The sequence below is a fragment of the Pocillopora verrucosa genome, chromosome 6 (genome assembly GCF_036669915.1).
Source record: "Pocillopora verrucosa isolate sample1 chromosome 6, ASM3666991v2, whole genome shotgun sequence".
Classification (NCBI taxonomy): Eukaryota; Metazoa; Cnidaria; class Anthozoa; order Scleractinia; family Pocilloporidae; genus Pocillopora; species Pocillopora verrucosa.
This window is the reverse complement of record NC_089317.1, coordinates 22,241,702-22,259,205: the sequence shown is the minus strand read 5'-3', so window position 1 is coordinate 22,259,205 and position 17,504 is coordinate 22,241,702. Positions and strand designations below refer to the sequence as shown.

Sequence of the window (17,504 nt, the reverse complement as noted above, 5' to 3'; positions counted from 1 at the left end):
AGTAATTACTAAGGGCAATCAGTAACAAGTCTAACACAGTGGACGAACGGCTGCGCGTGAGCGAACGTTGTAATTACGGACCGGGTTTTAGTTCGTGTGCTTTCAGGTTTTCAGAACCAAGTTATCTCACAGGAATTACGAACAACCACACAAGCTAGTAAGTCACGGTATTTTAAAAATTTATTCCTTTTTGTAATAAAATCTCCAAGTAGAATCAGAAATCCCCTTGATACCCGTACTTGAATATGCTTTGTGTTCGGAAGTCTCGAGTTTTTCTTTTCCCCACTTTTTTTTTCCTTTTACAGATTTCTATCAAAGTTCAATTTCCTTCCCTAGTTTTGCGAGACTTCAGTTACTTCTTATATTTCCCTCTGAAATTTTGGAAGGAAATTGGCGCACAGGCAGCTAAATTGATCATGATTTACTCGCACATGCCCTACGTTTGACCGCTGAATTGGCAAGTCCACTCTGCGTATACAGATGGTCCACTTGTAAAAGATCGGGTTTCAACATGCGCTGAGCACGATCTCATGTATCAACAGGCAGTCTACTAGATCGAGTCACGCTGCTGTCTTATGGTTAGTTTAACAGTGATTGCAGTCAAATTGAACTCCACTGTCTCGATAATTCTTTTTCGAAGGGATTATTTAAGTCAGTGAAGTTTTCAAGTTAAGGAAATGCATCCTCAAGTTTTAGCCTCTTTTATTAAGTGTGACAGAAATTCTACTGGAACTTCTGAGAAGGCTGACCCTATTTGGCGAAAGGATGCATGGAACGGTGGAATGGCGGAATATCCGAAACACAGAATGGCGGAAAACGCTTACATAGAGAGGTTTCAATTGTTGCAGTTAAGGTGGATAATACCGGAAAAAAAGCATTGTGATAGAGTATAATGTTTTATGATACTTCACATATCTTGTCGCTAAAGCTTGTCATTTCGCGTTTTAGGATATTTGGTCGTTCTATGTCAGATTTTAAGATACTCTGTCATTCCGTTATTCCTCCGAATAGGGTCACCCACCAGGAAACTCTAGCCACTAGAAAGAAATTTACCAGACTATCTTTTAGGTATAAATTCACCTACAATCTGACGGAATTTTTCCGTAGCAGCCTATTTAAAACTAAATAGACGCGCAAGTAAAAAAAAATTTTCGATAGGCATATAAAAGTTAATTTATAACAGCAACATTTTTCGTTCTTTGCAATACTGGCTGACATCGGTCAAGTAAAATAGCTTGGAACTTAGCTTTTAAGAGTTTCTTGCAAATAAAGGCGGCTTTTCTCCATCCATTTCCGTAAATTAACAGAGGCAGCCATTATTGTTCGTCATTTTAGCCGATTATCCGTTCTCAGTATTATTGGCAGATAGGCCTGCAAAACGTTGTCAATTTACAGTCTGTCTTCGAAAGGCTGATAAACAGTTAAGAAATTCGCATAAATTGATGTTTTCTATGAAATCGTTGACTTTATTGTGTTTGATATGAGCTCTAAACCTAAATGTTGCCCAAAAATTGCTCAGAAAGGCAAAAAGTGCTCGAGGTTGCCGGAACTAAAAAACAGTTTCTCCAAACGCCAAAAGTTCCTCAAAAGTTGCCGAACACAATCAGAACAGGCCTATTTCTACGCTACTCTGCACCGTCTCACATTTGGAAAGCCGTCGTAGTCCACATCGTTCAGCAGAAGGAAAACGTATTGCGTGATGCAAGAGTCGAGTTCACCGGGGAAAGACGAAAAAACACTGCGAATTTTCGCCAACATGTTTGTGGTTTCCTCGGCAACGACTTGCATTGGCTACCAAATTTGGGCTCAGTTCATTTGAACTCAAGCAGTACCCATATAGAAAAATCCCTAAATGGGGCAATTGAAATGGCAGTATAGCAACCAAAAACAGCTCAATTTAGAGCCGTCAAACTGTCGTCCGGAGACGGGGGAGAGCGAGTGAAGAGGTGAGACGCCACTCTACCCCGCGATCACGATTAGACCATTACATAACGAACTGTTTATGATAACTCGAGGGAGGGAAATTTGATTGGTGCACCTAACTTATATCTTAAATACAATAAACAAAACTTCATATTAAAAATTGTTTTACCTTAAAATCAGTTTTGAAAATCTCCGACGCAACAGAGTTATGCAATAATGTCTCCATCTTAAAGGATATGGCTCGCAGGTGAAATGGGATTCCAGTAAGACTCCTTACGGATGTAAAATGTTGAAGTGTAATGATGTTTCGCTAATTTTTTGCATAACAAAGAACATGATAAAAAGTTTTCATTGATTAATTACGTTCTCTCCCCCTTTCCTTCGGAGATTTGTTGGGAGAATTAAGATCTATGGTCAAATTAGAATTTTTGTCAAAAATAAAAAATATGTTTGCATGACGAGAGCAGCGACTGTTTGTGAACCAATATTTTGGGACATCATGCATGGAAAATTGTTTTATTTACTGTTGGAAAAACCTTTACTTCAAGGTGTTCTGAAGTTTGAATCGTCTCTTCACTCGTCTCACTTGTATCCAAATATGTATATTTTTTTCGTAAAGTGGCCTCCCTTGTATAAGCCCCGTGATTTCCGAAGGTCCCTTGCCATCCACCATAATACTGTTATTAAAAAGTATTTTAAACATATTCATCTCTTCATAAACAGCGAATAAAATCTTATTGTATTCTGAACTGATTAGTTTCTCGCATTGTTATGAAAAATGAATTACGCGTGCACAAAAATGGCACGCTCTATAATGAACTAACAATAGAAATATATTGATATGCTAAATTGCTTTATATCGATTGCAAGTATTTCACGGTTGAGGATTCAAAAGACTGTTTTCTCTGCGATGAACCACGCACCGTAAACTTGGGCACAGAAAATACGAACAATATACTGTAAACCTATAACCAAAGTGATTTGTTTTAAAATAGTAAAGCCAACTATTTACTCAACTAATATTCTTCATTTATAGTACTTCGCCCTTAGACCGCTATATTGCCGCATGGGGAGATAATTTTTTGCGTGAGAGTTAACAAACACACAAACCGTGAAGGTCACGCTTTAAAAAGCCGGTTCCTAAAACAATTCAGATCTATCGAGAAGATGTTTAATTTGCATAAATTGAGACAGGTGTTCTTCATCGTTAAAGCACGGCTGACTGAACCGAGCAATTACACTTCAAAAGATGCATAAGTCTATCTTCTGTATCTACTTCTTTCTTGCCTTCGTGTTCATTTTGTTATATCATCTTCACACAATAACACAGTTTGAGTTTTCGATCAACACGCCAGCGCCTCAGAAAGTTACGGAACTAGAAAAATTATTCAATCTTCGTGATAATTTAAGCATTATAACTCCTGACAAAACACTTGTATCAAGAAGTATTCAAGCTGGTAATTCTGATCGCTTCAGACATGTTCTGATGAAAGCGTTACGGGGAGCAAACATCAGCGTGTTGGTGATCGGAGGCTCTCATAGCGCGGGAGGAAAACTAGGACTTGACGAGAACAGCCTGGATGGATTGTATTTCAGAGTATTTCAGAAATGGTGGAACGAAACCTTTGGTAGTTTTGCAAAATCCTTTTTGAATGTAACTGCGCTGACAATTGGAGGCACGGGGAGCTCTTTCTACGCATTTTGCTATAGAACTTTTATTCCCGAAGGCACGAGCTTCGATATAATGTTGATAGAAATGTCAGCTAATGATAAAGGACGAGCAACGGCGAAACCACTGGAACAACTGACGAGACAAGCCCTTTCATATCCTTCGGCACCTGTGGTCTTCTACATAAACGTTGTACATGATTTCGGAGTTCATTATTATACTAACAAGGTGGAAAATCCATCTTGTGTTACCCTCGAAGACTTTGGCCAAACAGAACTTGCCCGTCATTACGACATTACATCATTCAATTTGAGGGAAATAATTTGTAGGAAAGAGGAAGGCCGATGGAAAGTAATGCACTCAAGCATGGCAGGCTCAGATGGTAGGCATATTGGAGTCAAGGCGCATGCTCAGATTGCTTACATGATGACGGAATATGTGAAAAACATTTACCAAGAGATTGCTTACAACGACAACGGAATAAATCCGCTTTCTATCAATCATGTCAGAGGCAATGACGGAAGCTTCAATCTCCCGAGCTTATTTTTTATAAAGCGGGAAACCGAAGCCTTAAAAGAGCCATTGTGTTGGACGGGGAAAACGCCGAATGTATTTAAGAAGCTTCACCACTCTAATCTCAAATTTGAAATTAAAGAAAAAAATGGCTTTTCGCCATGTTTCAAACTGTACGGACAAAAAAGGAACGTTAAAAGAGTCGCCGGAGAACTTCGCACTGATTCCCAAGGGGGGTGGTGTTCCCGGAGACGCTCCAGCATCCTTAAGCTAAAGATCTATGTTCCTCAGATTGTTGGTGACAATTCGTTTCGCACTCGGTCGGTGACAGTTTTGACGAGTCACGAAGGAGGCATTGCTGCAATATGGCTAGACAATTACAAAAACGAAACAATTGAAACCGATTCGATTCGAGTTAGATCGAATCGATACGATACGATTGGTCGCAGAGTGAATCCAGGCTACCACACAATCACAGTTAAAACATTATCCAAAGAATTGTTCTTAGTAGCTGGAGTGTTTGTTGGTGCCCCTGACTTTCGCATCAAGTAGACTTGTGTCTTTTGTTACATAATAAGTAGAGAGAAATTCATAATAATCAAAATAATCCAAACTATAACAAAATCCTTGAATGTAATTGGTCCTCACCAGCCCGATTTGTTCAGGTAACAACATGATATCGAATGCAATTTAATGTTAATAGGCACGAGTAAATTTTTCAACGATAACAAAATTACACGAGCGCGTTGGATATAGTGTTTAGAATAGAGATAACTATGTGGATTGGATTAATGTTCTATGTATTTTTTTAACCGTAGATAATAAATTGATATTCATACTTAGTACTGTTCTTAGTTAATTTACAATTACAAGGTAGATATTCTGCACAGATGGCCATTAATGAACAAAGGGGGTAAGTTTCTAAAGAAACCGTGGTGCTACTTCGGTGGGAGAGTATAGTAGGTAATTTAGTGTTAACAACTGAGTTGAAAACGTAAATTGGCCACCGTAAAGAGTAAAAAGCTGACGTTTCGAGCGCTAGCCCTTTGTTTATCGCTCTGACGAAGGGCTAACGCTCGAAACGTCAGCTTTTTTACTCTTTACGGCGGCCAATTTAAGTTTTCAACTCAGTTGTTAACACTAAATTACCTACAGATGGTCACTTGTTTGTCTGTCATCCTGGCATGTGTTACCCTCTTTAAATGATGTTGTTACTTATTAATAATAAATCGAGCGTTTGTATTCATTGTCTCTCTTAGGTATCGGTGGAGAGTAGTAACCTTTACATAGAAACTTTCCCGCTCGTAATCCTTCCCCTCTTTCCAACGAACAGTTGCATAAAACTTCTCGAGAATTTTATTCAGGGCCTCCCGAGTTCATACTTTTATAGCCGTTTTTGGAAATCCAAGACATCCAAACTTTTCGCTAGTTTTTCGTCCTTTGTTTATTGTTTTTGTTCATGGCATTCCCTCCCAAACTCTGAATCAAAACTTTATAACTCCTAACCTTCCCGCGATCTAGTCTCGTTGCGTTTTCGCGACTTTCCTGTCAATCAATTTAATTTCAACTTTCTGCACTGTATGGGATTGATTGACGCGATCATACGAGATTCCATCATTCAACTGAAGGGGACTGAGTAATTTGTAGGAAAGAGAAAGGTCGATGGAAAGAGGTGTACACAAGCATAGCAGGCTCAGAAGGTAGGCATATTGGCGTCAACGCGCATGCTCAGATTGCTTACATGGTGACTGAATTTGGGAAAAACATTTACCAAGAGATTGCTTACAAAGTCACGAGAATAAATCCGCTTTCTATCAATCATGTGAGAGGCAATCACGGAGGCATCAATCTACCGAGTTACTTTTGATAAAGAGAGAAACTGAAGAATTAAAAGAGCCATGCCGAATGTATTTAAGAAGCTTTACCACTCTATTCCAGAACTTGAAATTAAAGAGAAAACTGTCTTTTCGCCATGTTTCCAACTGTATGGACAAAAACAGAATGTTAAAAGAGTCAGTGGAGAACTTCGCACTTATTCCCAAGCGGGGTGGTGTGCTTGGAGATGCTCCAGCATCTTTGGGCTAAAAATCTACGTTCCTCGGATTGTTGGGGACAATTCGTTTCGCACTCGGTCAGTTAGAGTTTTGTCAACATATAAAAGAAGCAGGGCTGCAATGTGGCAACGAAAACGAAATTGTTAAATCCGAGTCGCTTTGGGTGAGAACTCAACGATTTGACACGATTGGACATTGGAGAGGAGCCGGGCTACCACACAATCACAGTCAGAACATTATCCAATAAAACATTCTTGGTGGCTGGAGTGTTTGTTGGTCTGACTTTCATTTAAAGTAGATTTACTTTCCTTTGCTCAGTAATAAGCAAAGCAAAGTGCACGATAATCATAGTGATCAAAACTATAACAAAATAATCCAACGTGATTGGTTCTCACCAACTCGATTTGTGTAGATAATCACATGATGTCTAATGCAATTTAGGATAAATCAGCACGAGCAAATTTTTGAAAGGCTAACCAATTGTCTTTGGATGTTCTAAAAACTTGACTACATGGTAATTGCCGTTTTGGATCGTTCTCATCTGAGAAGTAACAAAGTTTTTTCGCCTTCTATTCCACCCCACGGCGATTTGCTCGGAGCATAAGTAGTTATGCTCAAATTGGAATTCTTGCCTAAAGTCGTAGCTTTGTGCATGACGAAAGAAGCGTGTTTGTTAGTGAATCAGTGTTCTGGGACATGAAGCAAGGTTGGCCAGGCTACCAAGTTGTTTTCAAAATAAATAAAGAGGGTCAAGGTTAAATCCAACGCAGAATCTAAGCACATATGTTGTAGTTTCATTTCAATTTACTACCAACTCAATCCTCTCTGTGAAACCGACGTTAAGCCGCAGTTTGCTTCCAAAATTTATATTTCAGACGTTTCTAACGACCTGCGTCCACATTCACCACGACACCTTGAAAAGCAGCTTGGTAACCCTGCCTCCTTTGCAAACCGGACCTCGTCGAGGACCACACACTCGGCATCCGTGGCTCTAAAACATCTCTTTTTATGTGCTTTGGTTCTGCGTTAGATTTGTGGTGGCCCAGTCACTTTGAGCTTGGAGTTTTCGCTTCTCGGATCGGGCGTGTGCAGCCTTGGGCTTCTCTTATGAGAAGTAAACTTAGAAATGGATAACTCGCTAAAATAGGTTCTTTTCAACGTAGTAAGCGGTCAGATAACAAGCGATGCACTGTGGAAGTAAGGTGAGGTATCTTTATTGAGAATTTGACTGTATTCTCATACAAACTCTAATAGTTTCGCCACGACTCTTATTTCGCAAACCTGTGGTATACTTAGATTAATCTTTGGAATCTCAAAAACCGCATGTAGATAATTGTTTGATTTGGTGTTGGAAAAACCTCTCCTTAAAGCTATTCTGAAGTTTTAATCGTCTCTCCATTCCAATATGACTATAGTTTCTCGCATTTTCCGGAACGTCTGTACAAAAATAGCACGCTATGAAATGAAGACTAACAGTGGAAAGCTACTAATACGCAAAGTTGTTTTCATCAAACTTATTTTACGGTCGTGGACAAATTTGTTTCGTGTTTTCTCTGCGATGAAACGCAAACCAAAAGACAGTCAGAAACCACAAACAATATAACCCATAGCCACAATAAGTTTCTTAAAACAGTACGCCAATTGTTTGCTTAATCAATATTTTTAATTTTAAGTACTTCGCCAAGTGGACCCGCATACCGCTATTTTGACGCAAAACAGAATATTATATGCGTGAGAGGACACACAGCATAAGGTCACGCTAGTTCAAGCCGATTCATATTAAAATATCCTTTAAACAAGAAATGCAAATCGGTCCCTCCACGCTGTGATGAAACTGTTGTTAGCTCTTTCCCTTTCACCGACTCATTCTGAACTCATAATCGCAAGCGCACTCAGACACGGTAAGTTGTTTATGATGTTATGGTTTGATTCATATTTAACGATAAGATGTTTGCATAAATTGAGATAAACGTTCTCTCATCCTTACAGCAAAGCTGATTGAACCGGGCGTATGCAATTGAAAAAGATGCCAAAGTCTACCCTTGTTATCTACATCTTTCTTGTCGTCATGTTCATCATCTTATATCATCTTCACACAATGACAAAGTTTTCGCTTAACATAACGACACCTCGGCAAGTCACGAAACTAGAAAAATTATTCAAACTGCGGGATGAATTTAGCATTATAACTCCTGACAAAACACTTGTATCAAGAAGTATTCAAGCTGGTAATTCTGATCGCTTCAGACATGTTCTGATGAAAGCGTTACGGGGAGAAAACATCAGCATGTTGGTGATCGGAGGCTCTCATAGCGCGGGAGGAAAACTAGGACTTGACGAGAACAGCCTGGATGGATTGTATTTCAAAGTATTTCAGAAATGGTGGAACGAAACCTTTGGTAGTTTTGCAAAATCCTTTTTGAATGTAACTGCGCTGACAATTGGAGGCACGGGGAGCTCTTTCTACGCATTTTGCTATAGAACTTTTGTTCCTGAAGGCACGAGCTTCGATATAATGTTGATAGAAATGTCAGCTAATGATAAAGGACGAGCAACGGCGAAACCACTGGAACAACTGACGAGACAAGCCCTTTTATATCTTTCGGCACCTGTGGTCTTCTACATAAACGTAGTACATGATTTCGGAGTTAATCCGTATACTAAAAAGGTGGAAAATCCATCTTGTGTTACCCTCGAAGACTTTGGCCAAACAGAACTTGCCCGTCATTACGACATTACATCATTCAATTTGAGAGAAATAATTTGTAGGAAAGAGAAAGGTCAATGGAAAGTAATGCACTCAAGCATGGCAGGCTCAGATGGTAAGCATATTGGCGTCATGGCCCATGCTCAGATTGCTTACATGATGACTGAATATGTAAAAAACATTTACCAAGAGATTGCTTACGACGACACCAGAATAAATCCGCTTTCTATCAATCATGTCAGAGGCAATGACGGAAGCTTCAATCTCCCGAGCTTATTTTTTATAAAGCGGGAAACCGAAGCCTTAAAAGAGCCATTGTGTTGGACGGGGAAAACGCCGAATGTATTTAAGAAGCTTCACCACTCTAATCTCAAATTTGAAATTAAAGAGAAAACTGGCTTTTCGCCATGTTTCAAACTGTACGGACAAAAAAGGAATGTCAAAAGAGTCGCTAGAGAACTTCGCACTGATTCCCAAGGGGGGTGGTGTTCCCGGAGACGCTCCAGCGTCCTTAAGCTAAAGATCTATGTTCCTCGGATTGTTGGTGACAATTCGTTTCGCACTCGGTCAGTGACAGTTTTGACAAGACATGAAGGTGGTATTGCTGCAATATGGCTAAACAATTACAAAAACGAAACAATTGAAACCGATTCGATTCGGGTTAGATCGAATCGATACGACACGATTGATCGCAAAGTGAATTCAGGCTACCACACAATCACATTTAAAACATTATCCAACGGATTGTTCTTAGTAGCTGGAGTGTTTGTTGGTGCCCCTGACTTTCACATCAAGTAGATTTGTGTATCTTTTGTTAAGTAACATGTAAAGAGAAGTGCACGATATTAATCATTTTATGAGTTGTTGTTTAGATAAACTTACATACCCTAAAGACACAAGAGGAATATTTCCTTTTCTTCTGTATTCAAATTTCTGTTACTCTGTTTTCTATGTGAGAGCCTTTTCAGTTTATGATTGCCATTTTGCGCCCAATTGAACACTCAGACATATAAGTCTGTGCAAGATAACTAAAATTAGTAAGGAGTGAAGAGCCTCCTAGGGAGTCATAATGGACAGATCATTCAGTTTTTAAGGTATAAAAAAATTCTTCTCAATTTCTTCGGATTCAGTTCATCTGTGAGGATTATTTATTAATTTTTCATCATCCACGGCTCAAACGTGGTTTTCAATTCATTTATTTGAACCATTTGACTGTTACGAAACAAAGAAAATATTCAACTTTTTGCCGCGGAAAAAAGTGGGGGGGGGGGGGGGGGAGGTGAACCCCCCGCCCCTCCTTCTTCGCTGTTCCTTGTAATGTCAAACAGGGAAAAAATAAACGGCCGCATAATAAGAAATACAACCAATGTTTTGGTTTACTGCACATTTTTTTTGTTAAATAATCCGTTGACAGACATGGTTGGAGCCATGGAGTGTAAAATCGTCTGGAAAATGACCGGAATGGAAATGGATCTTGGTTCAACTTGGCAGAAGGGTTCGAGTTACCGTAAGTAACATCACATAAACGCTATGAAAGCTTCACTGATAACTTCGCCGGAATCAGTAGAACTTAAAACCTTTTCCAAGCTGTGGAAAAATCATACATGTAAATGAAGCGTTTTGTGGATGGTATTTTATTAATAGAGATGTGCTATGTCAATTTTCCGGCGACTCCCTCAATCAAATCGGAGACGTTTTATGATTATTTGAATTACAAATTTTCTCTCTTTCTCTCTGTTATTATTCATGATTTACTCTCCACTGCACGTGCCGACGAGAACGTTACTCGGGCGAAGAAGTTTTACGACCTTTAAAGCCGTCTCACTTGGTTTCATAATATCAGATTTGTAAAAAATTTCTTCTAGGCGCACAGTCAATTTCGAAATGGCCACAGCGAAAACCTCGTTGGTGGAAACCGCAGCAAAAGCCAGCTCATTCAACAAGAACATTGAAGTGCATGATGACAAGATAGCATTTAAAATGGCGGGTCGATGAATCAGTTCTTCTTTAAAGGTAATTTTAGAGTCCTGCTCTTTTAGAAGGTAGCTTGTCTTAAAAATAACATTTTGCATTGTTCCGAAGAGACTTTATTTATAACAGGGAGCGATAAATTGTTGTTAAATGTCATTCATCGTAATTTTGTTTTCAATGTGGTAATGGTCAGAGAGGAGTAATAATGAATGCACCATCAGGTTGCTTTAATCAATATTTTCTGCAAACTCGTTCAAACATCTCTGAGCCATTAGACTTTTTGCCATCACTAAAATGGCAGCTACATACTCTGGAGTGCTTTCCAGGCTCTTTATCGCCTTTCCTGTACACGGGACGATAAAAAATCTCCATTAAATTTTGATCTGGTGTAAGAAATGTTTTGTCACTGTATTACTTTTGTATGAACCGCCTTAAAAGTCTCTGCTCGAACATAGTGGAAACAAATGTATGTTGTCACTGTAACAGTTCTATTCAGGCTAAATTCCGGTTCATAATTCAAGGTAACGTAAATGCTATATAAAAAAAAGAACAAAAGCACTCAGAAATGAAGGATAAACAATACATGCAACTGTTCGATATGCGACGCTCGTAAATTTCCACGGGATTTCGAGTTCATGAAAATAGCGCATTCGCTTAAAATTATAGCCTGCAGAGCAGGCGTAATTTAGGCTAGCGAGTGCTAAGTAATTTCATAACGAATATTATGGCCGCCATCTTTGATTTTAATGGCAGCGGAAGGCTGAGGAGAGGAAAAATTTGTACCAAGGGGGCGGTCGACAGTCAAAAATAGGGAGAGGGGCGGGGGTAGGGAAGTGAAGATTACGCCTGCCCGAAGTCATTGTTATTTTGCCACACTCCGTTCGCCCACGAACGGAGTTCCTGATTGGTTCGATTAAGCTGCAGCTGTAGCTGTCAGTCTGGAGACATACATACCCCCAAATGATTTAAACGTGTCAAGTCGTCATGTTTAACACCACTGTGAAACATAATGGTTGAAATTCGGTTGTGCACTGCAGAGGCTTTGGCGTTTCTTAAGCGTGCTAGCATTGGTGTCGCTAAAGCAAGGGAGTTTATCTCTGGGACGCACTCTTTGAAAGCATTCTGCGATAAACCACTTGCACCTCGAACGCAGTCAAACCAGAGGGGACAGAAAATTCTCACCTCTTTCATGAAAATTTTGTTCGATATACTAGCGAGCTCGTCCGGATTACGCGCCTCCAATATGCATCCAGATTTCAAGTATTCGTCAAACTCGAGCGACATATAATTATATAAGGAGATTTCCTGATATAGTTCAGGCTTAATTTCTTCGTGCATTAAAAGTGCATTAATCACTTCTCTCCGTTGTTTGGTAGCAACGTTCTTCACCAATGTTTTTGTTCGGGAATCTCTGGGAATTCTCACAGTCACGTTTCCAGACGGATACATGAACACGATTTTTAAACCATCGTTTGGGAGATCTTCCACATTCATATGACTAAGCATCTTGCTTTCCTGTACCAACAAGGCAGACGAGGTATTCACTGCGTTTTCAAAGGCGAGAGACTTTTTCGACCGCATGAGAGGAGGAACTTCCCTCAACGGAGTCCTGTCAATCGGGGAACGAACGCGTTCAGATTTTGATTTCCCCCAGGGTGGACTAGCTTTATCTGGCGTGTCAAGGTTTCTTTTGCTAGTTTTCACTGGCGTAGACGTTGTTGTAGTTGCGTTCTTGACAAAGTGGTACAATTGGCCTAAATTTCGAATCTTACGGCCACATGGGTTGCAAACACGATCTGAAAATCTCGAGCTATCTTGCACCAGGGAAAATCCAACTTGACGAACAATTTCGCTCAAAACAACTCCAAAGCACTCCTTCCGTTTCGAAGGTTTGAAAACATTTTCTGATGAAGAGTGGCTTTGCTTAGGGAGATTTCCGAACTGAATTTTGAAGGAAACTCTCAAAGCCTACAGTTGTCACTCGCACTCTTATCGGACATCACGCACTATATATAGCTGGATATAACGGCTCGGCTCCACGTGTGTTTGTTTTTTTGCCGGAAGTCGTTGTCAAAGACTTTAAAATAAACTCATTTTTATTGGTTACCTTCCTATTTCCGGAAATGCAGTGAAGCGTAACTAATCAGGGGGCTTATGGCATTTTAACAGCCTCTTCGAGCAGGCGTCTTTTCTCCCCTCCCCCGCCCCCTCCCCCCACTGTCCACTCTAACTGCAAATAAAAAATGGCCGGTCAAACAAACGATCCCGAGCTTTTAACGTTAACGTTAGCTCGCACTAACAAGACGCCTGCACTGCAGGCTATTAAAAAATTATCGCATTTTATGTTGTTTTTAGAGGGAAAGATTATCAATGAAGAATGTACCTAACCTTGTCAGATGGATCTATCGTTTGTACTCGTCTTTTCCTTTTTCGGCGCTTGTTCCGATGAATAATTGCATGTCGAGACAAAGCAGTACACCATTTCAGCGCGTAAAACTCCTTTTTCTTTGAACAAAGGCGACCACTTTGAAGAAGTAATTGACCTTTTAATATGGAGTCACATTGGGGACTAAATTGGTATCCTTTGTTCGTGTCGTCAATAAATCAATCAATCTTTATTCTTCCTAAGATAAAAAGACATATCTTAAGTTACATCACCAGTTAGGAGTCTAAAAATACATAGGACATGTTGTATATATATACGTAAGATATACAACATAAAATAATAGAAAGATCAAAGATTATATTTAAAGATATGCCTATTTTAAAAAAACATTCTTAAATCTGTCAGTCTTTATATCCGGGCGATGAGCACTTTTGTTTCTGAGTTGGTACTTTGTTTCTTTCTTCTTCGGAATGACGTTACTGAACGTACCTTGAAAATCTTCTTATCTGGCTTTTCTAAAAGTTCTCGAATGTCCATTCTCTAAGATATGTATTTCCTTTTAAAGCATCTGTCCATAAAGTTTTGTATGACCGTGAAATCTGAGTCTGTAGCGTCATAAACAGGTAGACCATAAGTGAAATTTGGTAAAACTAAGGCGCTTAACTGAAACCTTCCTTCCGTAAAGATCTTAATTCAAACAGACACTTATTTGCCTTAATCAACTTAGCACGTACGTGTTCACTATATTTACAATTCTCCTGAAACGTAACACCTAAAATGGGCAGCTTCGTGCATTGCGGAATGTTATTAACTTGCGCAATATCCTGAATAAAACCTTCCTTGCGAAAAATAATTTCTTTACTTTTCGACGGATTACAAATCATACTTTTTTCCTCAGACCAAATTAAAAACTGATCCACCAAATCCGTACGACAGTGGCCATCACTCCAAACTGGAACAACGACAGTAGAGTCGTCCGCGTATTTAAACAGGGCTGGACGATTATCTATGCTGATTTCCAGATCATGAATAAAAATACTAAATAAGTACGGACCACTCACACTGCCCTGTGTACTGTCCCTGTTGACACATTTCCATTGTCCTTGAAAACTATTATAAATAATGCCCTGTTGACGATTCTCAAGAAAGCTTAAATACCAATTGATTATGAATGGATTTAACGGTATACCCTTAAGCTTATAAGACAAAAGTTCATGATTAACGCTGTCGAACGCGTTACTGAAATCTATGGCAAACAAACGCACGGCTTTACACTTAGGGTCATCTAGATGACTATAGACGGTGTGTTGCATACTGAGGAGCGCGTCAATACAGCTTCCCCCTGTCCTGTAGGCAAACTAAGTTGAGCTCAGATTTTGCTCAACAGTGTCCCGCGCGTGAATGTTATGCACGGATTTCTCAAATGCGCGTGCAATTACAGCTCTTTCCCACGATGAGGGCCAGGTACTGAACCTCAGGGATAAGTTCCAGATCTTGCAAATTAAAGGTGTAAAAATTTCCGCGTAGTCTCTCCACACCCAGAACGGTATGAGGTCCGGTCCAGTGGCGGTTTTCTTCGGGCGCTGCAAACAGTTCCATATCTGTCTTTCTTAAATCTCAGGAACTTGAACTCCACTCTCAACTAGGGTAGGTGTAGGCTGTTTATACGCACTGTCCCAACACAATTCAGCAAAATAATCATTCAGCTCAGCCAGAGACTGCATGTCCAATGTAACCTTAGCCGAGGAACACCGGCGCTGTGACAGGCTATCCACGTGTTTCCACCACTCCCTAGCTCCTACAGGTGCCTGAAGGAGATTTCTCCTGTTCTCACTGATAACTTAACTTATTCTCCTGTTAATCTCTTGAAGCCGACCCCCCCCCCCCCTGTTTTGACCAATCCTAGATTTAGACCTGATCAAGGGCTTGAGAAGGGGTGTCACCCACGCCGGATCACGCGATGAGATGCGAACTGTTCTGAATGGCATGCACTTGTCCATGTGTCTGTGAATAAGAGTTTCCAAGTTCTTCACAGCCTTATTCACATCGTTTGTTCCCAAGACACTATCCCAAGTCTCTCCCGTAAGTTCCAAGTATAACGCCTCCTTTCAGTGTTTTCTGCAATCCCGGATGCGAATTTTTTGGCGAACAGGTTTGAGTTTTGATCCCGCTGGTAAAAAGACCGCCGTGTTATTGATATAGAAAACGGGGCACATTTCCCAAATAAGTCCGGTCGATTTGTAAGGACGTTATCCAAGTACGCAACACCCCTAGTTGGAAAGTTCATCAAGGAATTCCATCCTGTCAATTGACAAAGATCATTTACATCCAATTTGTTAGTATCGCCGCCCGAGACAATGGTCAATCCAGGGTGTTGATCTAAAGCACTTTCCACTATTCACTGTCCTTTTGAGGTACCACGAGAGAATTTTTAATTTGTGCTCAAGGTGTGAATTTTTACTTGAAAAAATTGCAGAGATGGTTGGCAAATGCAGGAAAACAATTTGTGGATGAATTCAACTGTTTAAGTTACGGAAGGAGGTGCCAAAGTATACTGGTATTTCTGACGATTGTTTGAATTGCTTTGTGAAGAGAACCTTGCAAAATTTTCCGAACTGTAGCATTCACAGAATGAAAGCATTCTTACTTGGAATTCGTTTGACCTGGGAACGTGTTTTACCATCAATTTTGGTTTCTTGAAGACAAAGGGTACGTTGAGATAAGCAATGAATTACACCTATATCGTCTGTAATATGTATTTATGCCTTGAATAAAGTTGCAACAATCCTTGTTTCAAGATGCCTTTGATAACAATCCTCTCAGATTTTAATCAAACATGACACCTGCTCAACTCTGGATGTATGGCTTAAATCACTATCATTTGTACCAAGATGTACCTGAAGGAGCATTATCCTATGAAATTGAATATCACAGTCCTCCACCTTGTGAAGAATATGCTGGGGAAGAAAGAGGAGATAGCTGAAGTTCCAGAAATACCATGCTCCTTGTCTAAAGAGTCTTTCAATCTTTTTCAACCTCAAGTTATCTCATTTGATCAGTCTGATTGTCATGGAATAGGCCTTTACATCAAAGTGGTAGAGATTATCCATGGCTTGGTTTTACAAAATCAAGTACAAAAATCGAATTTCTGCTCGCTGATAAGAGGGTCAGCCCTTTTTCAGCAACCAGAGCCTATGAAAACTAAGAGTTCAAAATGTAACAGTTATTACACATGAAATTTTGTTTTATCCTGTAACATCAGATAAGTGTTTTTATCTAATGAGCAATATAGACATTTATTATTGATTATTATAAATTAAAACATATTCTGTGTATAAAGTAACTGAAACAACAAATTATAAGCTATTTGTAAACACTAGTGAGGATTAAAGGTGGAATGAGTACATAAAATGGTAAAATTCATACTGAATATAGTATCACAGCCAGCCCTAGACTATGTACTTTTAAACATTAGGGTTAGGGTGAGGGTTAGAGGTAAACGTAAAGGATGGCATACTCCACAACAAATTGTGCCATTCCATAAGACATGCCATTCTGCGACTCATTCCTCCTTTTATCCTCACCTTAAGTGAACATTACTTTTATGTTCATCACATTAGTTTAAATAAACTGCAACAGAACTAAAACAACAGATACAGTGATGATGATGATGATGATGATGATGATGTTTATTTCTTATATTGCGCAGTCTAGCATGCGATAAAGATATGATCGAGTGCGCATTACAACACTAAAATCTTAAAGTAATAAATGGCTAGTCCAAATAATGATAATAATAATAATAATTTACAATTTTCGGAAAACAATAAAAGTAGAATATGAGTTAATAAAAGAACTAATAAAAAGCTAATTTAAAAAGATGTGTCTTTAGTAAAACTTTAAAAATGTTCAATGATTGACATTGTCTAATTTCTAAAGGGAGTCGATTCCATACTTTGGGCGCAGCATTTTCAAACGCCCTATCCCCGAGTGTCTTTTTTGTTCTATAGGTATTGTCCATTAGGAGTATGCCCCGGTATGATCTCAACTGATACCGCAGTGTGACTAGTTTCATTAATAGTTCACCCTTCTAACATTCTCCACAACGCATGCTCAGTGGGGTCCAAGATCTTTGAATTTGATAATTTTATTACATTAATAACAATCTGTAATACCATGGTATAACATTTTGACATGTGAAAGCTTTGATCTGCACATATATATGAATAAACATTGCTTAAAATTTGTGGTTATCAATACTGTTCCATGGATCACATTTTT

General features: G+C 39.4%; 2 protein-coding genes and 1 pseudogene across 4 annotated transcripts; 2 read left to right on the top strand and 1 right to left on the bottom strand.

Moving 5' to 3' along the window:
* Positions 1 to 32: 32 nt before the first annotated feature.
* Positions 33 to 5,037, top strand: LOC131783565 (uncharacterized). 3 transcript variants are annotated; one of them, XM_066169108.1, is made up of 2 exons: positions 33 to 157; positions 641 to 5,037. In XM_066169108.1, the coding sequence occupies exon 2, from the start codon at positions 3,173 to 3,175 to the stop codon at positions 4,655 to 4,657; it is 1,485 nt and encodes a 494-aa protein (XP_066025205.1). In that variant the 5' UTR covers positions 33 to 157; positions 641 to 3,172; the 3' UTR covers positions 4,658 to 5,037. The 3 variants fall into 3 exon arrangements, with proteins under 3 accessions (XP_066025205.1, XP_066025203.1, XP_066025204.1); XM_066169106.1 differs by having other exon boundaries at positions 41 to 157; positions 337 to 5,037; XM_066169107.1 differs by having other exon boundaries at positions 41 to 157; positions 306 to 5,037.
* A 2,927-nt stretch (positions 5,038 to 7,964) lies between these two features.
* On the top strand, positions 7,965 to 10,109 carry LOC131783579 (uncharacterized). Its single transcript, XM_059100346.2, has 2 exons — positions 7,965 to 8,060; positions 8,149 to 10,109. The coding sequence occupies exon 2, from the start codon at positions 8,171 to 8,173 to the stop codon at positions 9,662 to 9,664; it is 1,494 nt and encodes a 497-aa protein (XP_058956329.2). The 5' UTR covers positions 7,965 to 8,060; positions 8,149 to 8,170; the 3' UTR covers positions 9,665 to 10,109.
* Positions 10,110 to 11,770: 1,661 nt separating this feature from the next.
* LOC131783541 (uncharacterized) lies at positions 11,771 to 12,837 on the bottom strand (annotated as a pseudogene).
* Between the last annotated feature and the right edge of the window lie 4,667 nt (positions 12,838 to 17,504).

Excerpts from the sequence above, each read along its gene's own strand:
- LOC131783565 (XM_066169108.1), top strand. The coding sequence starts at position 3,173 with ATGCATAAGTCTATCTTCTGTATCTACTTCTTTCTTGCCTTCGTGTTC.
- LOC131783579 (XM_059100346.2), top strand. The coding sequence starts at position 8,171 with ATGCAATTGAAAAAGATGCCAAAGTCTACCCTTGTTATCTACATCTTT.